Source organism: Herpailurus yagouaroundi, unplaced genomic scaffold (genome assembly GCF_014898765.1).
Source record: "Herpailurus yagouaroundi ecotype Mexico unplaced genomic scaffold, PumYag 200, whole genome shotgun sequence".
Taxonomy (NCBI): Eukaryota; Metazoa; Chordata; class Mammalia; order Carnivora; family Felidae; genus Herpailurus; species Herpailurus yagouaroundi.
In genome coordinates, this window is record NW_024412431.1 from 5,319,864 (window position 1) to 5,340,238 (window position 20,375).

At 45.9% G+C, this 20,375-nt stretch overlaps 1 protein-coding gene across 1 annotated transcript in view; it reads right to left on the minus strand.

Moving 5' to 3' along the window:
• Positions 1–17,997, minus strand: part of ADGRE3 (adhesion G protein-coupled receptor E3) — a 46,337-nt gene extending 28,340 nt beyond the window's left edge. The window contains exons 1-5 of the mRNA XM_040450169.1: positions 17,858–17,997; positions 11,483–11,533; positions 9,761–9,883; positions 5,791–5,946; positions 1,286–1,323 (exon numbers count right to left, since the gene is read on the minus strand). Of these exons, the coding sequence (XP_040306103.1) occupies positions 1,286–1,323; positions 5,791–5,946; positions 9,761–9,883; positions 11,483–11,533; positions 17,858–17,882 (393 nt within the window). The 5' untranslated portion in view covers positions 17,883–17,997. The remainder of the gene's footprint in view (positions 1–1,285; positions 1,324–5,790; positions 5,947–9,760; positions 9,884–11,482; positions 11,534–17,857) is intronic.
• Between the last annotated feature and the right edge of the window lie 2,378 nt (positions 17,998–20,375).

The window sequence follows — 20,375 nt, forward strand, 5'->3', positions numbered from 1 at the left end:
AGAGAGAGAGAGAGAGAGAGAGAGAGAGAGAGAGAGAGAGAGAGAGAATCCCAAGCAGGCTCTGCACTGTCATCACAGAGCCCTATGTGGACGGGAACTCACGAGGCATGAGATCATGACCTGAGCTGAAACCAAGAGCCAGATACTTAACTGACTGAGCCACCCAGGCACCCCTCCCCCTTCTTTTTAATAATTGAATGGATTCCTCAGATTTTATATGGACCATGTTCTCCGTCTGAAGGCCACACTGTCCCAGCCTCCCTTGCAGCTAGTTTTTGGCCGGGCTACCTTCAGCTTCTGGATTGTTGCTTTCAGACAGCTCTCCAAGGAAATGATCACAACTTCATTAGCGTATTACAGAGTGAGTAGATGTATCCCTTTTCCCAACTCTTCCCTCTTCACCCTGTGCTCCAGACAAATTGCCCTGGACTCTATCTCCCCACCACCCACCAATACAAATGCAGCTTTGGAGCAACCTGTTTTAGGTCATATCATTGAGGACAAGGTGCTGGGGGATGGTGGAGCAGCAGTATGGGAAGAACGTGGGTACCCTGAAAGGCCTCACCAGCCTGGACTGAGTTAAGTCAGAAAGTAATAAAGACGGGGGAGCCCGGGTGGCTCAGTCAGTCAAGCGTCCGACTTCGGCTCAGGTCATGATCACGCGGTGTGTGGGTTCGAGCCCTGCATCGGGCTCTGTGCTGAGAGCTCAGAGCCCGGAGCCTGTTTCAGATTCTGTGTCTCCCTCTCTCTCTGCCCCTCCCCCACTCACCTCTGTGTCTCTCTCTCAAAAATAAATAAAAACATTTAAATAAAGAAAGCAATAAAGCTCCATCTTTTTAAAGCTATTGGATATTTGGGTCTCTGTACAGTTTCATTTAGTCCACCTTTCTCGGCCTGGGATAGATCCTATCTTTCGGGGGCAGTATACACACACAGACACACACACATCCATATGGACACACGCACTCTATCTAACTCTGCCATGAGATACATAGGAATGTACGTATAGCAATAAACACGGCAACCCATATGCATATTTCAGTTATACATAATATAAATTACATATAATATCGTACTATTATATCATAATTAATTTCTATTATAATTAAAAACTATATTAAAATATATTATATACCTTAACATGTAATATGAAATATATATGACACATGTATGTATGATATACAATGTCTAGCACACATATGGTATACGGTATCCACACCCACATGCTAATTTTGTGCTTTGTGGATACTTGTTATCTGGGTTCCAAGACTCAACTTCTACTCACCTCTTCCGTGTCTCTGGTCGTCTTTGAGGAAGTGGTTTCTGCAAAAGATATAAAGGGAAGTTACTGCTGGAACTGAGAGTGAAAGGGCGGAGAGGTGGATGGGCAGGGTGAACAACTTTGCACCTAGAAGGTCTAAACCCATGCTGTTTTTTTTTTTTTTATTTAAAAACATTTTTTTTTTTGTTTATTTTTCAGAGAGACAGAGCGCCAGCAGAGGAGGGGCAGAGAGGGAGGGAGACACAGAATCCGAAGCAGGCTCCAGGCTCTGAGCCATCAGCACAGAACCCGATGCCGGGCTCAAACTCACAAACTGTGAGATCATGACCTCAGCCGAAGTTGGACGCTTAACCGACTGAGCCACCCAGGTGGCCCTTCTTTATTTTTAAAAATTTTTATTATTAACTGTTAAATTCCAGTTTTGTTAACATATAGCATTACATTAGTTTCAGGTGTGCAGTATACCAACTTAACAATTCTGTACATTACTCAGTGCTCATTAGGATAAGCGTACTTTTCACCCCATCACTTATTTTACTCATCCCCCCACCCACCTCCCCTCTGGCAACCCCTGGTTTGTTCTCTACAGTTAAGAGTCTGGTTTTTGTTTTTTGTTTTTTTTTTTCTTTTGAACTCCATTTTTTTATGTTCACGGACAAGGTTGTGCTCTTTTGAGAGATCAGAGTCAAGTTCCTTATCCTGATGGAAAGCAGTGTTTTTTGATGGGGGGGGGGGGGGGTGTGATTTTGCCCCCAGGGCATGTTGGCGATGGCTGGAGACAGTTTGGCCGGCACAACTTGTGATGGGGAATGCTACTGGCCCCTAGCGGTGGAGGCTTGGGGGTGCTCACGCCTCACAGCCTACAATGCACACGGTGGCTCCCGACCACAGAGAATTATTGGACCCCAAATATCAATATTGCTGGGGTAGAGATACTCTGGCATTGAGGAAGCAGGAAAATGTAAACTCTAGATTCTTTAATTCAGTCTTGGCTGGACAAAAATAACCGCAATGGCCGCGGGGACAGGAAATTAGATACTTCTGGTTTTAAAATTCAGGCTGGCTGCGAATGACAACTGAAACAAGAGTATCAGTTTTTGGTTATCAGCCCTTAATGAGACCTTTGTGCGTAGCTTCTTGGACTTTGTGAGGACCCCCATCTCTATTTTAGGAAAATGAGGAAAGGCCAACACATGCTGACATCCCAGTTAACCATTAGACTGAGGTTAAATCTACCTAGTAGGATCAGAGAGTTTATATATATATTATATATATATATAATATATTTATAAATATAAAATTTTATTATAAAATTTTATTATATATAAATATATTATATATTATATAATTATAATATATTCTATATTATATAATTATATTTACATATAATTATATGTTATATAATATATATATATTAGAACCAGATGAAATGTGAAACACATTAGCAAACCTTTGTAGGCAGTTTCCTGAGTGCTCTGTATGGTAGTATTTCATTTAAGCCTTACTTAATCCCTGCAACACCCTGTGAAATCTATCCCCTGTGAGGTGTATCTACTGATTCAATGAATTAGTGAATTTCTTTTTTTCTCGATGAGCCTGCCTACAGGTTTATAACGTGTTTATCTTTTCAAAGAACCCTCTCTTAGTTTCACTGATTTTTTCTATTGTTTTTTTGAAGTCTTTATTTCTGCTCTGATTGTTTTTTTTTTTTTTTTTTGGTAGAATATCATTTTATTTATTTTTTAAATTAAATTTATTTGTTTAAATTCAAATTAGTCAACATATAGTGTAATATTGGTTTCAGGAGTAGAATTTAGCGATTCATCACTTACGTACAACACCCAGTGCTCATCCCAACAAGTGCCCTCCTTAATGGCCTCACCCATTTCACCCACCCCCCACCTCCCCTCCAGCAACCCTCAGTTTGTTGTCTGTATCTAAGAGTCTCTTATGGTTTGCTTCCCTCTCTGTTTTTATCTTATTTTTCCTTCCCTTGTCCTGTGTTCATCTGCTGTGTTTCTTAAATTCTACATATGAGTGAAAGCATATATTTGTCTTTCTCTGATTGACTTATTTCGCTTAGCATAATACACTCTAGTTCCATCTACGGTTGTCACAAATGGCAAGGTTTCATTCTTTTTCATCGCCAAATAGTATTCCATTGTATATATACACCACATCTTCTTTATCCACTCATCAGTTGATAAACATTTGGGCGCTTTCCATAATTTGGCTATTGCTGATAGTGCTGCTACAAACATTGGGGTGCAAGTGCCTCTTTGAATCCGCATTTTTGGATCCTTTGGATAAATACCTGGTAGTACATCTGTTCTGATCTTTATTATTTTCGTCCTTCTACTAACTTTGAGCTCCTTTCTTTTTTTCCCTAATTCCTTTAGGTATAAGGTTTAGTGTTTGAGATCTTTTCTTTTTCTTTTTTTTTTGCCTCTTGGGGTAGACCTGTATTACTATAAACTTCCTTCTTAGAACTGCTTTTGCTGTGTCCCTAAGATTTTGGGTCAGGGATCATGTGACTCTTGATCTTGAAATCTGGAAGATTTCAATCTTCTTAAATGCACTGAGAACTTGCGTTGTGGCCTCTAACACAGAACTATCCGGAGACTGCTCTGTGTGCACTTGGAAAGAATGTGTATTCTGATGTTTTGGGAAGAAATGTTCTGAATATATCTGTTAAGTCCACCGGGTCTCACGTGTCATTCAAAGCCACTGTTCCATTACTGATTTTTGTTCTGGATGATGTATCCAACGATGTAAGTGGGGTGTTAAAGCCCCCTACTATCGAGTATTACTGCCAATCTTCCCCTTTATGTCTGTTAATATTTGCTTCATATATTTAGGTGCTTCTATGTTGGGTGCATATGTATTTGCCGCTGTTATATCCTCTTATTGGATTGATCCCTTCATCATTATATAATGGCAGTCCTTATTTTAAAGTTTATCCAGTATAAGTATCACTACCTCAGCTTTTGGTTTGCTGGTTTATTTACGTTTGCTTGAATATCTTTGTCCATCCCTTCATGTTCAATCTGCACGTGTCTTCATATTTTATTTTATTTTATTTTATTTTATTTTATTTTATTTTGGGGAGGGAAGAGAGAAGAGGACAGAGGATCTGAAGTGGGCTGCATACTGACAAGTTGATAGCAGCCAGCCTGATGTGGGGCTTGAACTCACGAACCACAAGATCATGACTTGAGCCGAAGTCAGTCACTCAACCGACTGAGCCACCCAGATGCCCCCGATCTGCATGTGTCTTTAGGTCTGAAGTGAGTCTCTTACAGGGAGCAGATAGATGCGTCTTGGTTTTTAAATCCATTCAGTCACCCTATGTCTTTTGATTGGAGCATTTACGTTTAAAGTAATTATTGATAGATATGCCCTATTGATTTTCAAAGCCAGGCATTCTGGGGGCTTGCCTTCCTGGCGCAGGTCCCCAGATGGGTGTTGCATGATGTGGAGCCTGAACGCCCTGCTGCTCAGGGAGAACCTTTGTACTGGTGACATCCCTCCAGCCTGTGGGTCACCGCAATGGGGGTTTTGGTTCCTGACCTGACTGTGTTTTGCTGCTGTTACCCTCCTTGGTGTGGCTTTATTTCCGTGTCTTTACCTGTGGAAGAGCTGTTCGGCTAGTCTTCGGGTCGCTCTCAGAGAGAGTTGCTCTAATGTAGCTGCAGCTTTGGTGTCTTCATGGGGGGAGGTAAGTTCAGGATGTTCCTACCCTACCATCTACCCCTCGCTTCTTCTAGCTATCATCTCCCATATTTCTTGTGCAAAGGTTTCCCTGTCTATGTGGTTTCTGTGAGAGTGCTCATGCTTATACAAGATGGTGCCTCTCCTGGACAGAGATCCAAAGGTGGGCATATGACTCAAACTGGACTAATTGGTACATTTCCAAACAATTTGCAGTTAGATCCAAAAGAGAGTCAACTGATTGATCCTTGGGTGCTTGGATCATTAACCATGGTAAGATTTGGACTTGGCGGCCATATTTCCTGTCCTGCGGACTAAGAAGGCAGAGAAAGCCAGTTTGTGGTGAAAAAGAAGAAAGGGGGAGACCCAAAGAGTATCAGAGACTGAGGGGCCCTGATCGTGTGCACTAAAGTCCCCTGTTTCAGTTCATTCCAGAAGCCCAGCTGTATATTTGTCCTCAAGTTCCAAGACACATCCAAGCATCCTTATCATAAATTCATCTTTTCTGCTTAAGTTAGCCTGAGTGAGTTCCTCTTTGCAATTCAAAGAATCCTGTCTTAGCACCTCATTACCCCCATTTCCAAAGGCCACTTGTCTTATTAACCCCATTATTTCTCTATACTTCCTTCTTTCCTTTTTTTCCTCCTCTTTCCATCATCCCTTTGCCTCCAGAAAATGGAAACATGTCCTAGCCTCACCACACACACACACACACACACACACACACACACACACTTTCTGGCATTAGATTCAATGAAAAACAAAGAAGGGAGACAGGAAGACAAGACGTTTCTTACTTTGACAAGTGTTCTCACTGGAATTCTCGAATTGTGTGTCCCCAGAGAGGAGTTTGTACCCAGGATTACAGTGGCAGTGGAAACTTCCTTCAACATTCTGGCATGCAGCGTTAAGTCCACAATATATGCTAATGGGTGGTTTACATTCATCAATGTCTGGAACACAAAAGAGGAATTTAGACATTCATTTGACAAAGATTTATGGAGCATCTAATACATGCCAGAGGCTATACCTGTTCCACCAGGGTCTGTCCTGGCTTTCCAGGACAACTCAGTCAAGGTAATGGGTTGTCTTTGTGCTTCCCTTTCCTCGTTGACTTTGGTTGGGTTCTCTGAGAAGCAGGCATTGAGAAAAGAATTCATGGGCAAGTACTTCATGTGGGAGGTGATCTCAGAAAACACTGGAAGGGAGGTGGTGAAATGAGACAGGGAAAGGAAAGCAGAAAATAAAGAGGTAAGTTTCCATTGTGGGCGATAGGGACTCAATTCCCCTGGGAACCTCTGGGAGGTGGTGTAGAGCACACACTTCAGAGGCACTTTCTAAGGGGTGGGGGCTGGGATATTTATCCGCGAAATCTTTTTCACTTTTAAGTTTTTATTTAAATTGTAGTTAGTTGGGGCGCCTGGGTGGCGCAGTCGGTTAAGCGCCCGACTTCAGCCAGGTCACGATCTCGCGGTCCGGGAGTTCGAGCCCCGCGTCAGGCTCTGGGCTGATGGCTCGGAGCCTGGAGCCTGTTTCCGATTCTGTGTCTCCCTCTCTCTCTGCCCCTCCCCCGTTCATGCTCTGTCTCTCTCTGTCCCAAAAATAAATAAAAAAAAAACGTTGAAAAAAATAAATTGTAGTTAGTTAACATACAGCGTAATATTGGTTTCAGGAGTAGAATTTGGTGATTCGTCACTTCCACACATCACCCAGTGCTCATCGCAACGTTACTCAGTGCACATCCCTCCTTAATGCCCATCACCCATCTAGCTTACCCCCTCCCACCTCCCTCCATCAACCTTCGGTTTATTCTCTATAGCTAAGAATCTCTTATGGTTTGCCTCCCTCTCTCTCTCTTTTCCCCTTCCCCTATGTTCATCTGTTTTGCTTCTTAAATTCCACACATGAACAAAATCATGGTATCTATCTCTCTCTGACTTATTTTGTTTAGCATAATACATGCCAGTTTCATCCACATCATTGCAAGTGGCAAGATTTCCTTCTTTTTTATGGCGGAGTAATAGTCCACTGTATAGATATACCACATCTTCTTTATCCCCTCATCAAGTGATGGATGCTTGGGCTCTTTCCATGCTGTGGCTACGGTTGATAATGCTTTTGTCTGCCCAATCTTACCATTTATCGGGAAAGCAGTGCTTGCAAGGGATAGCTTACTCTCTGATACTCCCACCTGTCCCGAGCATGAGCTGAGGGGTCTCCGGTAGCCAGAGAGAGCCTTAGACTTGGCAAAAGAGTGGCCAAGGCCGAGGGCGTCTAAAGTGGAATACTGACCATGTCTGCTCTTATGAATGTTTGTAGGTCTCCTCAAGTCAATATGTTGAAATCCTAACTCCCGGTGTGGCTGTGTTTGGAAATGGGGCGTCTAAGGATGGAACAGGCTGAATGCGATCATGAGAATGGGGCCCCGATCTGATAGGATTAGTGTCTGTAGAAGAAGAGACATGAGGGCTTCCTTCCCTGCCCGACCGCTGTGTGTGTGCAGTGAGGAAAGGCCATGTGAAGAGACAGCAAGGAGACAGACACCTTCAAGCCAGGAAGAGAGGTTTTCCCCAGAAAAGAGAACTGCCAAAACCTTGACCGTGGGCTTCCCAGCCTGCAGAACGGCGAGAAAATAAACTTCCGTTGTTTAAGCCGCCCGGTCCGTGGTGTTTTGTTACAGCAACCCGGGCACAGTCATACACCTGCTAGATTAACCGACTGAGGGAGAATGTCTTGATTAAGTCAACATGTCTCCAGTCCTGAGGGTCCCCGTAGGCCCTTTCCAAATGTCACATGGGTGGTGAGGGGGTCCCCATCCGATCTGGCACACATGAAATGGGGAATTTTCAGACTGTGACATAGCGTCGCAGATGAGCTTTGCTGCCTGCTCCATAGCCATTCTCTTTTGAGGAAGCCAGATGTGACAGTCTCGTTCCCATCTCGCAGGCACTCTGTCCCCCAGCCTCCCTGTGTCAGCTTTCAGGTCGCACCCCTAAGCCAATGGAAAGTGAGGATGTTCTCCCTGGGGAGCCCGCGAGGAACCTCAGTGAGCGTGAGACAGAAGTGGCCACAGAGGAACGAGCCTCAGATGGTGCTGCGTTCCCTCTGCAGCCCCGCAAGCTTGAAGACAGTTCTGTGATCCGTGGGAGGGTCGCTGATGGATCACGCGGATAAGAGGACGGAACACTCCCCACCTGGGCAGGATGGAACCTTCTCGCGAAAGTGAACAGCGGAGAGAGCGCCCGGCGCGAAGCAAGCACAGGAGAAAGTGCCCCAAATAAAGGACAGGTGGCAAGCGTGACACCAGGAAGAAGAGAAACAGCCTGTGGGGAAAGGCAGGGCAGGAGAAGCAGGGAACCCTGAGAATATGTGAACTTCACCGGGATGTGGCAGGGCAGCTAAAGAAGGGGGTGAAACAACAGTGTTCTCCTGATCTCGCTTCTTTCCTGGGGGAGGGGAAGCAAGGGTGAGATGAAGCAGCTTTTTTTTTTTTTTTTTTTTTTTTTTTTTTCCTGTATCGTTAACACACAGTGTTGTATTAGTTTCAGGTGCATAGCGCGGTGACCCTACGCTTGTTCCGTGCCCATCACGGTGGGTTCGTGCCCACCGTGGGCCTACTCGGTGCCCATCACGGTGAGTTCGCTCTTCATTCCTTTACCTGAGACGAAGCGTCTTGCTGGGGAAAACAGTGCATCTTGGCAGGGGGAGTAACTGCTGAGTTTGGAAGATGATGGCACAGACACACGTGTGTGATTATGAGATTAAGAGAAGAGGAGGTCGCCGTGAAGGGGTTGGAAAAGTCTATCAGAACTTCCAAATAAATGAAAGAAGATGCTGATTTTGTGAGTTTTTCTTTCTTTCTTTCTTTCTTTCTTTCTTTCTTTCTTTCTTTCTTTCTTCTTTCTTTCTTCCCTTTCCTCTTTTTCTTTCTTTCCTCCCTCCCTTTCTTTCCTTTCTTTCTTCCTTTCTCTTTGCTCCCTCCCTTCCTTCCCTCTTTTTCTTTCTTTTCTTTTCTTTCTCTTTCTTTCTTTCCTTTTTCTCTCTTTAATCCTTCCCTTCCTCCCTTCCTCTTTTTCTTTCTTTCTTTCTTTCTTTCTTTCTTTCTTTCTTTCTTTCTTTCTCTTTTCTTTCTCCTTCCTCCTTTCCTTTCTCCCTCCTTTCCCCCATTCTTAAAGACATTACTTTTAAGTTTATTTAAATTTTTTTTTAATTTTTTTTTCAACATTTATTTATTTTTGGGACAGAGAGAGACAGAGCATGAACGGGGGAGGGGCAGAGAGAGAGGGAGACACAGAATCGGAAGCAGGCTCCAGGCTCTGAGCCATCAGCCCAGAGCCTGACGCGGGGCTCGAACTCACGGACCGCGAGATCGTGACCTGGCTGAAGTCGGACGCTTAACTGACTGCGCCACCCAGGCGCCCCAAGTTTATTTAATTTTTGAGAGAGAGAGAGAGAGAGAGAGGAAAGAAAACACCCACGCCTGTGGGGGGATGGGCAGAGAGAGAGGGAGACAGAGGATCCCAAGCAGGTTCTGTGCTGACAGCAGAGAGCCCAATGCGGGGCTCAAACTCAGGAACCATGAAATCATGACCCGAGCCCAAGTCAGACACTTAACTGACTGAGCCATCGAGGTGCCCCGGAAGCATTTCTTTCTTGATGAGTGTTGAGCCAATCGATTTTTCCGCGTGGCAGTCGCCACCCACAGCAGTCCCCATGCTGCCTCCCGTCCACTCCCGCCACCGGGTGGTTTGAAAATTACCCCTTTACCATTGCATGTCTCAAGGGGGAATGTGAAGAATTTCTTCCCAGAGTCAGAAGCGTATCCAGAGTCGCAGGTACAGTAAGTGCCGTGGACACAGAAAGCGTGTTGGGGGCACTGTGGACAGGTAGCTGCTGCAGGGAAAAGACGGGGCAGGTCAGATGTCACCGGGGTTGAGAGATGTCTGTTACCATTTGGCTTTGCCTCTCTGACTGGGGCCTCTCCAGGATGAGGAAGGCTACACCCTTTTCCTCCTTTGAGATCTTAAGTACATTACAAAAGGAGAGCTACAAACCCAAGTTACAGAACAAAGTGAGGATTCGTTTGCATGACAGAGGTCTGGAGTTGGCGTTAATTTTCACACAAAAATTTCAATGCAATATAATGGTGCTATTGTCAAGATCGGCACAGGATTTTTATTTTTACTTATTTAGTTATTTAAGTTTTTATTTACTTATTTTGAGAGAGAGGGAGGGAGGGGCAGAGAGAGATAGAGAGAGAGATAGAGAGAGAGAATCCCAAGCAGGTTCTGCACTGTCAGCGCAGAGCCCTCTGCAGGGCTCGGTCTCACCAACCGTGAGATCATGATGTGAGCCGAAATCAGGAGTCGCGCGCTTAACCCACTGAGCCACCCAGGCACCCCCATTGCAGAATCTTTAAAAGGAGGGAATGGATTGGTTAAGACCCTGGGGCCGATCCTGGCTCCACAACTTATCAGCCGTGTGTCTTTGCATCTCTCTGTGCCTTGTACCCTCATCTGTAAAATGGATTATTGTGAAGAGTAAGTGAATTAATACATGTAAAGTGTGTTGGGCAGTGCCTGGCACACAAGACGTATCAGCTAGGATTATAGAAACTTGAAAGTGTAGGGACCCACAGGAGGTATATTCGGATACGGGTTCACATTATCTTTGCAAGTCTATGTATGACTCCAAATAGATACAGATACGCTAATGATCTTAAGGTGGGCCCTCTTGGGAATGATTGGAGCCGAGGAAGTATCTCGAACACTCCCTATGCGGTGTTCACAGGGAGAGGGGACTGGGAACCTGATGGGGGCCACAATGCAGTCTGGCTACTCAGAATGCATCCCCCAGCAGTTGGTTAGAAATGCAGAAGCTCAGGCCCCACCCTTACACCTGCTGAATCAGAATCTAGTGAGATCTCTAGGGGATTAAAGTTAGCCTTAAATCATCTTGTTTATTTTTTTTGTTTTTGTTTTGGTGCCTCGCTTATTATCAGAATAAAATGATTACCGTCCTGCTCTGTCTCTCCCCTCTGGAGTGCTCACTTCACTTCCTTTGTGTGTTTTAGCCTCTGTTCTATTTCTACATTGGGCACATTGTGGTGACTGAAAACAAATGAACAAAGGACACTAAAGTAAAAAGATACATTAAGGGGTGCCTGGCCAACTCCGTTGGAAGAGCGTGTGACTCTTAATCCTGGGGTCGTGAGTTCGAGCTCCACACTGGGTGTAGAGATTACATAAATAAATAAAACCTGGGGCGCCTGGGTGCCTCGGTCGGTTAAAGGGTCTGACTTCGGCTCAGGTCCTGATCTCACGGTCCGTGGGTTCGAGCCCCGCGTCGGAGCAAGCATCCCCAAGTTCTCCTCCCAGAACAAGCCTCTTTGCTCTAGCCCATTGGAGGATGTGAGTGGTCCCAGATGTACCCTTGGTCTCCACCTTTCCTGGTCTCGGACTGTGGAGAAGTCAGGCGTTGAGCACTTACCTTTGGTCATCTGAGCCATGACTTCTGACAAACTCAGCAGAAAACAGAGTCCTGGAACAGGGAAGCAGAAGGGAGACACGTGAGATGGCTGTGGAAAGATTCCAGGAAATTCTCCAAGGGCTGTGTACCCGCTATCCACTGCTACGTAAAAACCATCACAAAATGTAGTGGCTCAAAACAGCAAGGTTCATTTTATCTCTCATGATTTCTGTGCTCTGGGAAGGGCTCAGCTGGGTGATTCTGGCTTGGGGTTTCTTCCACGGTTGCAGTTAGGCAGTGGCTGGGGCTGGAGCAGCTGGGAACTGACCATGCATTGTCACCCCTTTATGGAGCCTTAGACTTGGGGAGTTTGGCCTTCCTCCAAACATGGCAACCTTGGGCAGGCAGCTTCCATGGCAGTTCAGAACTCTAAGAAGGCGTTTCCCCGCCAACAGGCTATGTGTCCTGTTAAGATCCAGCCCTGGAAGCCATGAAACTCCACTCCTATCACATTCTCTTGGTTACAAGCAAGTCACCAATCCACTCAGATTTACGTGGATAAGAATCAGTCTTCCTCTTGAGGGAAGATGGGCAAGGTTCTAGAAACACATCTTAGAAGGGAAGTATTGTTTTTGCCTTCTTGGGAAATGTGGGCTGCCTCTACTGTGGCTGATCAAGTGTTCCTTCCTCTTCCCCAAACCTTCCCAGCGTCTGGTAGTGTCATCAGCGTGTTCCTGCTCGGGTCAAGACTTGAAGACAATGGATAGATGGGTGGCTTCTCTTTCCCTTTCCTGAGAAATCCGACACCACTCTGATAGCTAGTTCTCCCCTCACCTTCTTTTCATTCTTATTACATAGCAATATCTAGAGTTATTTTCCATTTGCAAGGATAGTACTAACAGCTGCTATGGTGCAGGAATCGGCCAATCAGAATATACTCTGGACCCCCTTCTCTACTCCAGCAGATGTTAATGTAGATGCCCAATTATGGGGAGGTGGGTTGGGTCCCAGGGCAGGATTTGGGTGGGCAGGAGTGTCGTGGGAGCTGGTCCTGGGCAATGATTGGTTACAAATGGTGTGGGAATCTTTCAATATGAACAGCCAACCAATGGCTCCTATAGTGCCCACTTGTTGAAGTTTAGCTCTGGTGACTAGTCATTTTATTCGCAACTTTGGTTACCCCTTGAGAAAGTGGCTTCTGCAGATGAATGGATACAGAAAATGTGATATATATAATGGAATATTAGTTGGCCTTAAAAAATAAGAAAGTCCTCTCACTCGTGCAACATGGATAAACTACAGGACATTATTCTGAGTGAAGTAAGTCAAACACAGAAGGGCAAATACTGTATGATTTCACTTAACGTGAAATATCGAGAGGAGTCACACTCATAGTAGCAGAGAACAGATTGGTGGTTAGCAGGGGCTAGGGGGAGAAGGAAATGGGAAATTGCTTTTCAATGGGTATAAAGTTTTTGTTATATAAGGTAAGTTCCGGAGACCTGCTGTAAAACCTAGTACCTGTAGTTAACCATACAGTGTTGTGTAGTCCAACATGCATTAAAAGAATGGATCTCATTTTATATGTTCTTACCAAACACACACACACACACACACACACAGGGAAATTTTTGTAGGTGAAATGTTTGGTATCTTCATTGTGGTGATGGTATTATGGGTGTAAGGTGTATACATACGTACAAACTTATCAAGATGTATATACTAAATGTGTGCAACTTTTTGGTCTATCGATTATACCTCAATAAAGCTAAAATTAAAAAAGAAAGTGGGTCCTGGCAACGGAAGGGTCTCTGTTAACCAAGTTGGGCGACAGGTGTAGGTCAGGGTGGACCAGTTAGGTAGAGCTGGGGTGAACTTCAATTCCTGTACATAGAGGACTGAGATCAGGGGATTGAGAGAGTCTGAGGCCAACAGTCTGGAGAAGATGGTGGTGTGTGGCTTCCCTGGGGAGGTCCAGAACATGTATCAGCTGGTGGCTGTGAAACAACACTTACAGGGAATTTTTGGAGTAAAAGGCAGCATGCCCTGGGATGCAGCCACTCCCTCCATCCTGCCTATAAACACGCCAGTGAAACCCCCTTGGAGAGAGATACCATGTCTTGGAGAGAGGATTTCTTTGGTGGGGGTGGGACAAAATTCTAAGGCCAGCCTCTACAACATCTAAGGGGAATTGAGTTCTCATTCCATGCCAGGCATTGTTCTAAGCACCCTAGGCACATGCCCTTAATCTATCTTTGCAGTGACTTCAGGAAATGAGTGCTGGTAGCATGATCCCAGTTGTGCAGATGAAGAAACAGAGACACAGAGGGGCGCCTGGGTGGCTCAGTTGGCTAAGCATCTGACTTCGGCTCAGGTCATGATCTCGTGGTTTGTGGGTTCGAGCTCTGCATCAGGCTCTGTGCTGACAGCTCGGAGCCTGCAGCCTGCTTCCGATTCTGTGTCTCCCTCTCTCCCTGCCCCTCCCCTGCTCACCCTCTCTCTATGTCTCTCAAAAATGAATAAATGCTAAAAAAAAAAAAAAAGAAAGAAAAAGAGAGAGGCACAGAGAGGCTAAGTAACTCGCTCCACTTCCCAGAGCTAGGCAGGGGCAGAGCTGAGATTCAACTCAGGCTCTGGGCTCCTGCTGATAACCTATCAACCCACATGACCTCTCTTTCAGAAATCCCACACGTGCTGCATGCATGGAGGTGCCATTGACAGCGACAGGTTTACAGTGACAACGACTGGAGGAAAGGGCACCTTTTCTTCCAGTAGATGCTGCTCCCCAGATATGATAGTCCAGTAGAAGGGGTGATATGTTACTTGGTCATTTGGGGGGCAATCTAGACCGACTGCAGGATTTGGGAGACAAAGCCCTATGGGCTAGCGGCAACCCTTTAAGAATGGGAGGGAGGGCAATGCTACCTCTTTTTGGGTTTCCCTTTATGAGTTTCTGGTGGTTGTGAAATTACCACGAATTTAGTGGCTTAAAAACAACAGAAATGTATTCTCATATGGTTCCGTAGGCCAGACGTCCAAAGTTAGCCTCACTGGGCTAATATTATCAGTGGGGCTGCTTCCTTTTGGAAGTTCTAGGGGAGAATGCATGCCCTTCCACTTCCGGCTGTCAGAGGTGACCCACATTCCGCGGCTGACGGTCTACCCTCAAAACGAGCAGTCGAGTATCTTCCTTCCCTTCTGGTCTCCTGCCACCCTCTTAAAAGGACGCCCATGGTTAGAAGAGGCTCGCTTGTATAATCCAGGATAATCTCCCCATCTCAAGATCCTTAGCAGAATCCGTATCTGTAAAGTCCCTTTGAGCATGTGACACTGCTTGGGACATGACACCTCAAAACATGCCGCTGTGGCATGTTGCTTATTTTATAGAGTGGAAGGCACTTGAGAAACAGCACTTGCAGGAAGGGCTTTCTGACCTACCTTTTCCTGCTTAGAATCAGGCCGTAACATTTCCCCCGAGAGAGAGGTGCCCCCCCTGTGCCAGGAAGCGAGGGATGTCCTTACCACCAGACTGGGAATGCACGCTGAAATGGAGCTGTATAAACACACTCATTGGAACGGCCCTTGGCCTCCCCCAGTTATCCCTTCCAACAGACCTCCTCGTCACTTTCGCACCATTCACCATCCCTAGCCCCAACCCCTCCGTCTTGTCCCTTGACAAAGTCGTCATTTCTTTGTCGAAAAGGCACAAAAGCTTTGTGCTCTGGTGTCACTTTCCTGGGTCTTTGCTCTCTTGCGAAGGCTCCCGTGTACATGTTGCAGGGTAATGAAACTTGTCTGCTTCTCTCCTGTTAATGTCTTATGTCAGCTTAATTCTTATTCTCGGCCAGAGACCCTAAGAGGGTAGAGGTGAAGTTTTTCCTCCCCTACACTCATATGGTAACATATTCACAGGCTGCAGGGGATTAGGACGTTGACATCTTTGGGGGGCTGTCGTTCGTCCTTCCGTGCTGCCTGCATTAAAGAGGGTGCTCGTTGTGATCAGTTACTTACACAACCGCATTCATGGACCATTTTGAATAGTTGTTTGTCCAATGAATATATTCTCAGCTGGGCTGTGGACTGCTTAGCGGCAGGGTCCTGGCATATTTCCTAATATATTTAAATTTCCCTTCCCCTGGCTTTGGTATAATAATTACTTTGCAGAAGTGGCCTAACACTACACCTGCCCAAATGATGAATATAACTCACAGAGCCAAGTAGTAAAACATATAGGTTGAAAAGCGTTTCCTAGTTCTTGAGGCTCAGCAGCCAGGGCACCACCACATTTTCTTTTCTTTTCTTTCTTTTTTTTTTTTTTTTTTAAATCTTTTTAACATTTATTTATTATTGAGAGACAGAGAGACACAGAGCATGAGCAGGGGAGGGGCAGACAGAGAGGGAGACACAGAATCCGAAGCAGGCTCCAGGCTCTGAGCTGTCAGCACAGAGCCCGACGCGGGGCTCGAACTCACAAGCCGCGAGATCAGGACCTGAGCCAAAGTCGGACGCCCAACCGACTGAGCCGCCCAGGCGCCCCAACCACCACATTTTCTCAAGCCTAGTCCTCAGGGCCTCCTTCCAGTCCAGCCAGCAACCTGTGCTCAATACTATGTGCGTGCGTCTTAAAATTGGGGTTTCCCAAGAGTTATGAGCATGCCAGCATCCCACAGTTCTAAGAAACTTTAGAAATCAACCGCTGACTCTTTTTGTCAATGAGGAAATCGGTCTGGAGGTCAAGTGGCTTGGACACTATTTGTGCAAGTTGTTTAATTGCTTTGATTCCTTATATGAAACAGGGAGACAGCATTGCCTACCTCCTGGGGTTGGGGGTGATGACATAAACGAGGGCATGTGTGAAGTGTAATGTCTGGCAGAAATCACTCCGTAAATGCTAGCTGTCCCCACGATCATTTTGTTTGCACTAGAATCCAATTCTTCTTTTTTTAAAAAAGATTTTTTTTAATGCTTATTTATTTTAGAGAGAGACAGACAGAGGGAGCAAGAGAGAGAGAGAGAGAGAGAGAGAGAGAGAGACAGAGCATGAGAAGGTGAGAGGTAGAGAGGGAGACCCAGAATCCGAAGCAGGCTCCAGGCTCTGAGCTGTCAGCACAGAGTTCAACCCATGGTTTGAACCCATGAACCGCGAGACCATGACCTGAGCCAAAGTCGGATGCTCAACTGACTGAGCCACCCAGGTGCCCCGAGAGCTTATATTATTTTGATAGACTTTATGATCTACCACCTGCCTCTGCAACTAAACAGCTGTGAGACTTGAACCAAGTCCCATAACCTCTCTGTGATGGTATTTTGTATCATTCACGTGAAGAATTTGGTACAATAATGCAGGTAAAACCATTTTAGCTTGATGTGAGGCTAGAGTAAGTGCTCAATAAATGTAAGCTTTGGTTGATATTATGGTTATTGGTATGATTGATATTATGGCTATTGGTATTGCTATTTGATCTGGAGCCAGAAGGCTGGACGGGACTTCAGAGTTGGGAAACCGTCTACACAGAGGTGGCGACTGAAGCCACAGGATCAAGAGATTCCGGGAGCGGGAGCAGAAAGACGAGTCCTTGAGCAGAATCCTGTGGGAGGAGCATAATGGCAAAGAATTGGAGCCAGGCGGCTTGGGTTCGAGTCCTGACTGCCATTTACAAGCTGTGTGACCTTGGGCAGGTAACACAATCTCTCTGTGCTTGTTATTCTCATCCCTAAGATGAGGAAAATACTGGTGCCCACCTCATCGGCCCACTGTGAGGACTGAATGGGTTAATACATACAAGGTGCATAGTGAGTGCTCGAAAATGTTGCTTGTTATTCATATTCTTGGCACAGGACAAAGAAAAAGGAGGTGGGGGGGAGAGAATGGCAAGAGAGGTAGAGAAAAAGTCGGATCAGTGCCAGGTCACACAATTATCAAGGAGGAGAGGATGTCAAACAGAAAACCTGTGAAGATGAATATGAACAAGTCCTTGGATTGGACCATCAGGAACATTTTAGGGATATTTGACAATGCAGTCTGAACAGGGTGGTGAGGAAAGAAACCATAAGCCAAGGGGAAGAAAAATTTTTTTTTTAATGTTTATTTATTTTTGAGAGAGACAGAGACAGAATGCAAGCGGGTTGGGGCAGAGAGAGAGGGAGACACAGAATCGGAAGCAGGCTCCGGGCTCTGAGCTGTCAGCACAGAGCCCGACCCGGGGCTTGAATTCATGAGCTGTGAGATCATGACCTGAGCCGAAGTTGGACGCTCAACCGACGGAGCCACCCAGGCGCCCCAGAAGAGAATGTTTAAAGCAGAGCAGAAGAAAGAGAAGAAAAAGACAGCTGATTGTTGAACCCACTAGCTCGGTTCAATACCAAGGTCACAGTCAATCCCAAGGTCACACATACCTGGAAGGAGTGATGGCCCTTGCATTCCTGCATGTAGGTAACCTTTGCCAGCCAGCTCTTGAAGCTCCTCACTGTGCTTTTAAGCTGACCACCTCTCTGACTGCAAGGAAATATTAGGAGACTTGATACACATACCGTAGGTTAGCTGACTAAGGAAATTTCTATCAGAAAAGGGAACTTGTTCTTGTCTTTCACCACCAGACCCATGGTTCTGCTTTTTTGTTTATTTTCTGTACGTTTTCTGCACTCATTTTCATAGCTCCTTTGGTGGTAGGTTTTCTTTTTTAAAAAAATTTTTTTTTCCAACGTTTTTTATTTATTTTTGGGACAGAAAGAGACAGAGCATGAACGGGGGAGGGGCAGAGAGAGAGGGAGACACAGAGTCGGAAACAGGTTCCACGCTCCGAGCCATCAGCCCAGAGCCTGATGCGGGGCTCGAACTCACGGACCGCGAGATCGTGACCTGGTCGAAGTCGGACGCTTAACCGACTGCGCCACCCAGGTGCCCCGGTGGTAGGTTTTCATAGCTATTGTTGATTGCCCTTGGGGTGACAGAATCAATTGACCCTAGGAGAGGAATGCCTTTTAGTTACGGAGCATTATCTGAGGAGTGGGAAGTGACTTTGGTGTCAAAATCAAGCTTAAATAACGCTGTGGTTTTGAGTTGGGTAAGCCATAATTTAGGGTATTTCTGTTGGTATCTCAAGTTACTGGAGCAGTCATTTTCACAAATCTTGGTATTTTTTACCTCCTTAGCAGATGGCACTCCACAGATCTGGCCGGAGTCTCAAAAATCCAGTCCAGGGTGATAACTTATTTGGTTATCTGGAGCAATCCAAACCAATTGCAGGATTTGGGAGAAAACCTTAAGTCCTTCCCTCCTCCGGCAAATATTTATCGAGACAAATATCACTAAGTGACAGGATCTCTGCTACTTTCTAGGGATACAGCAGTGAACAAAAGTAACACAACCTTTTCTATTAAGAACTACGGAGGGGGGCGCCTGGGTGGCGCAGTCGGTTAAGCGTCCGACTTCAGCCAGGTCACGATCTCGCGGTCCGTGAGTTCGAGCCCCGCGTCGGGCTCTGGGCTGATGGCTCGGAGCCTGGAGCCTGTTTCCGATTCTGTGTCTCCCTCTCTCTCTGCCCCTCGCCCGTTCATGCTCTGTCTCTCTCTGTCCCAAAAATAAATAAACGTTGGAAAAAAAAAAAAAAAGAACTACGGAGGAAGGGAACTTGGAGGAGAAGCAGGTTTTTGGGGGGAGAGACAGGGTTAAGTTTTGGATAAGTTGATTCTGAGGTACTGTGATTTCAACATTCATTATACATACAGTCAATCTGGTTCACGCACAAAAGAGGGGGCTCTCCTCCCTGCTGTCTTTGCTACTGTTGACTTCGTGACAGTTTGTTCATTTCCTTGTGCTGATTCCTACCCCTGACACCCTGGCCCTAAATTCGGGTTGGAAAGGTTCTCTTTGCTTCCTCCTGGTCCATCTCAGCCTAGCCGTGATGTTTAATAAAGCTCTACTGAGGTCAAGAGTAATGTGATCCTATTAAATCTAAGTCAGATCCTGCTCCTCCTCTCCTGAGAGCCTTCGGGAGTCCCGGTTCACTTAGAATAAAAGCCAGGGTCCTCACCATGGCCCATAAGTCCCTGCATGATCTGTCTCAGTCATCTCCTCGCCCTCGTCTGCTCCCAATCTCCCCCACCCTGCACTCTGGTTTCTCTGCCTCAGCCACCCTGGCTCCTTGCCTTTCCTTGGACATGCCAGGCACACTCCTGCCCCTGGGCTTTTGTACTTCTTGCTTTCTAAACGCTTTCTGCCTAATGCTGTTCTACCCAAATGCTTTCGCCCGGATTCCTGCATGCGACCGCTGGCTCGCGTCAAGTCATTGCTTACGTGTCTCCTCTTTAGTGAGGTCTCCCCTGATCTCCCTGTCTAAATCTTTCTCTGTCTCTTCTTCCCTTCTTGTCTCTGTCTCTCTCACACACCCCCTCCATCCACTTCCCCCACTTGTCTCTATCCAGTGCACTCACCACCTTCTTTTTTTTTAAAATTATTTATTTTGAGAGAGAGAGAGATAGAGACAGAGCATGAGAAGGGGAGGGGCATAGAGGAGAGACACAGAAGCAGGCTCCAGACTCTGAGCGGTCACCACAGAGCCCGGTGCAGGGCTCGAACTCGTGAACTGTGAGATCATGACCTGCACTGAAGTTGGCTGCTTAACTGACTGAGCCACCCGAGCACCCCATCACCACCTCCTACTATACAAAACAATTTATTTCCCTTATTCTGTTTACTATCTCTCTGCCCTACTAGAATGCCAGCTCTATAGGGCAAGTAATTTTGTTTGGTTTATTCATCGCTGTATTTCCTGCACCTCACACAGGGTCTGGGGCATAATAGGTGCTCAACAATACTGATTTAATGACACAGAGATCTGGCTGGAAGGCAGTTATCAGTTGCTCTCAGAAGTGGCTGCCCTTGGTGACTTCAAGTTCCTGACTATCCTGACTA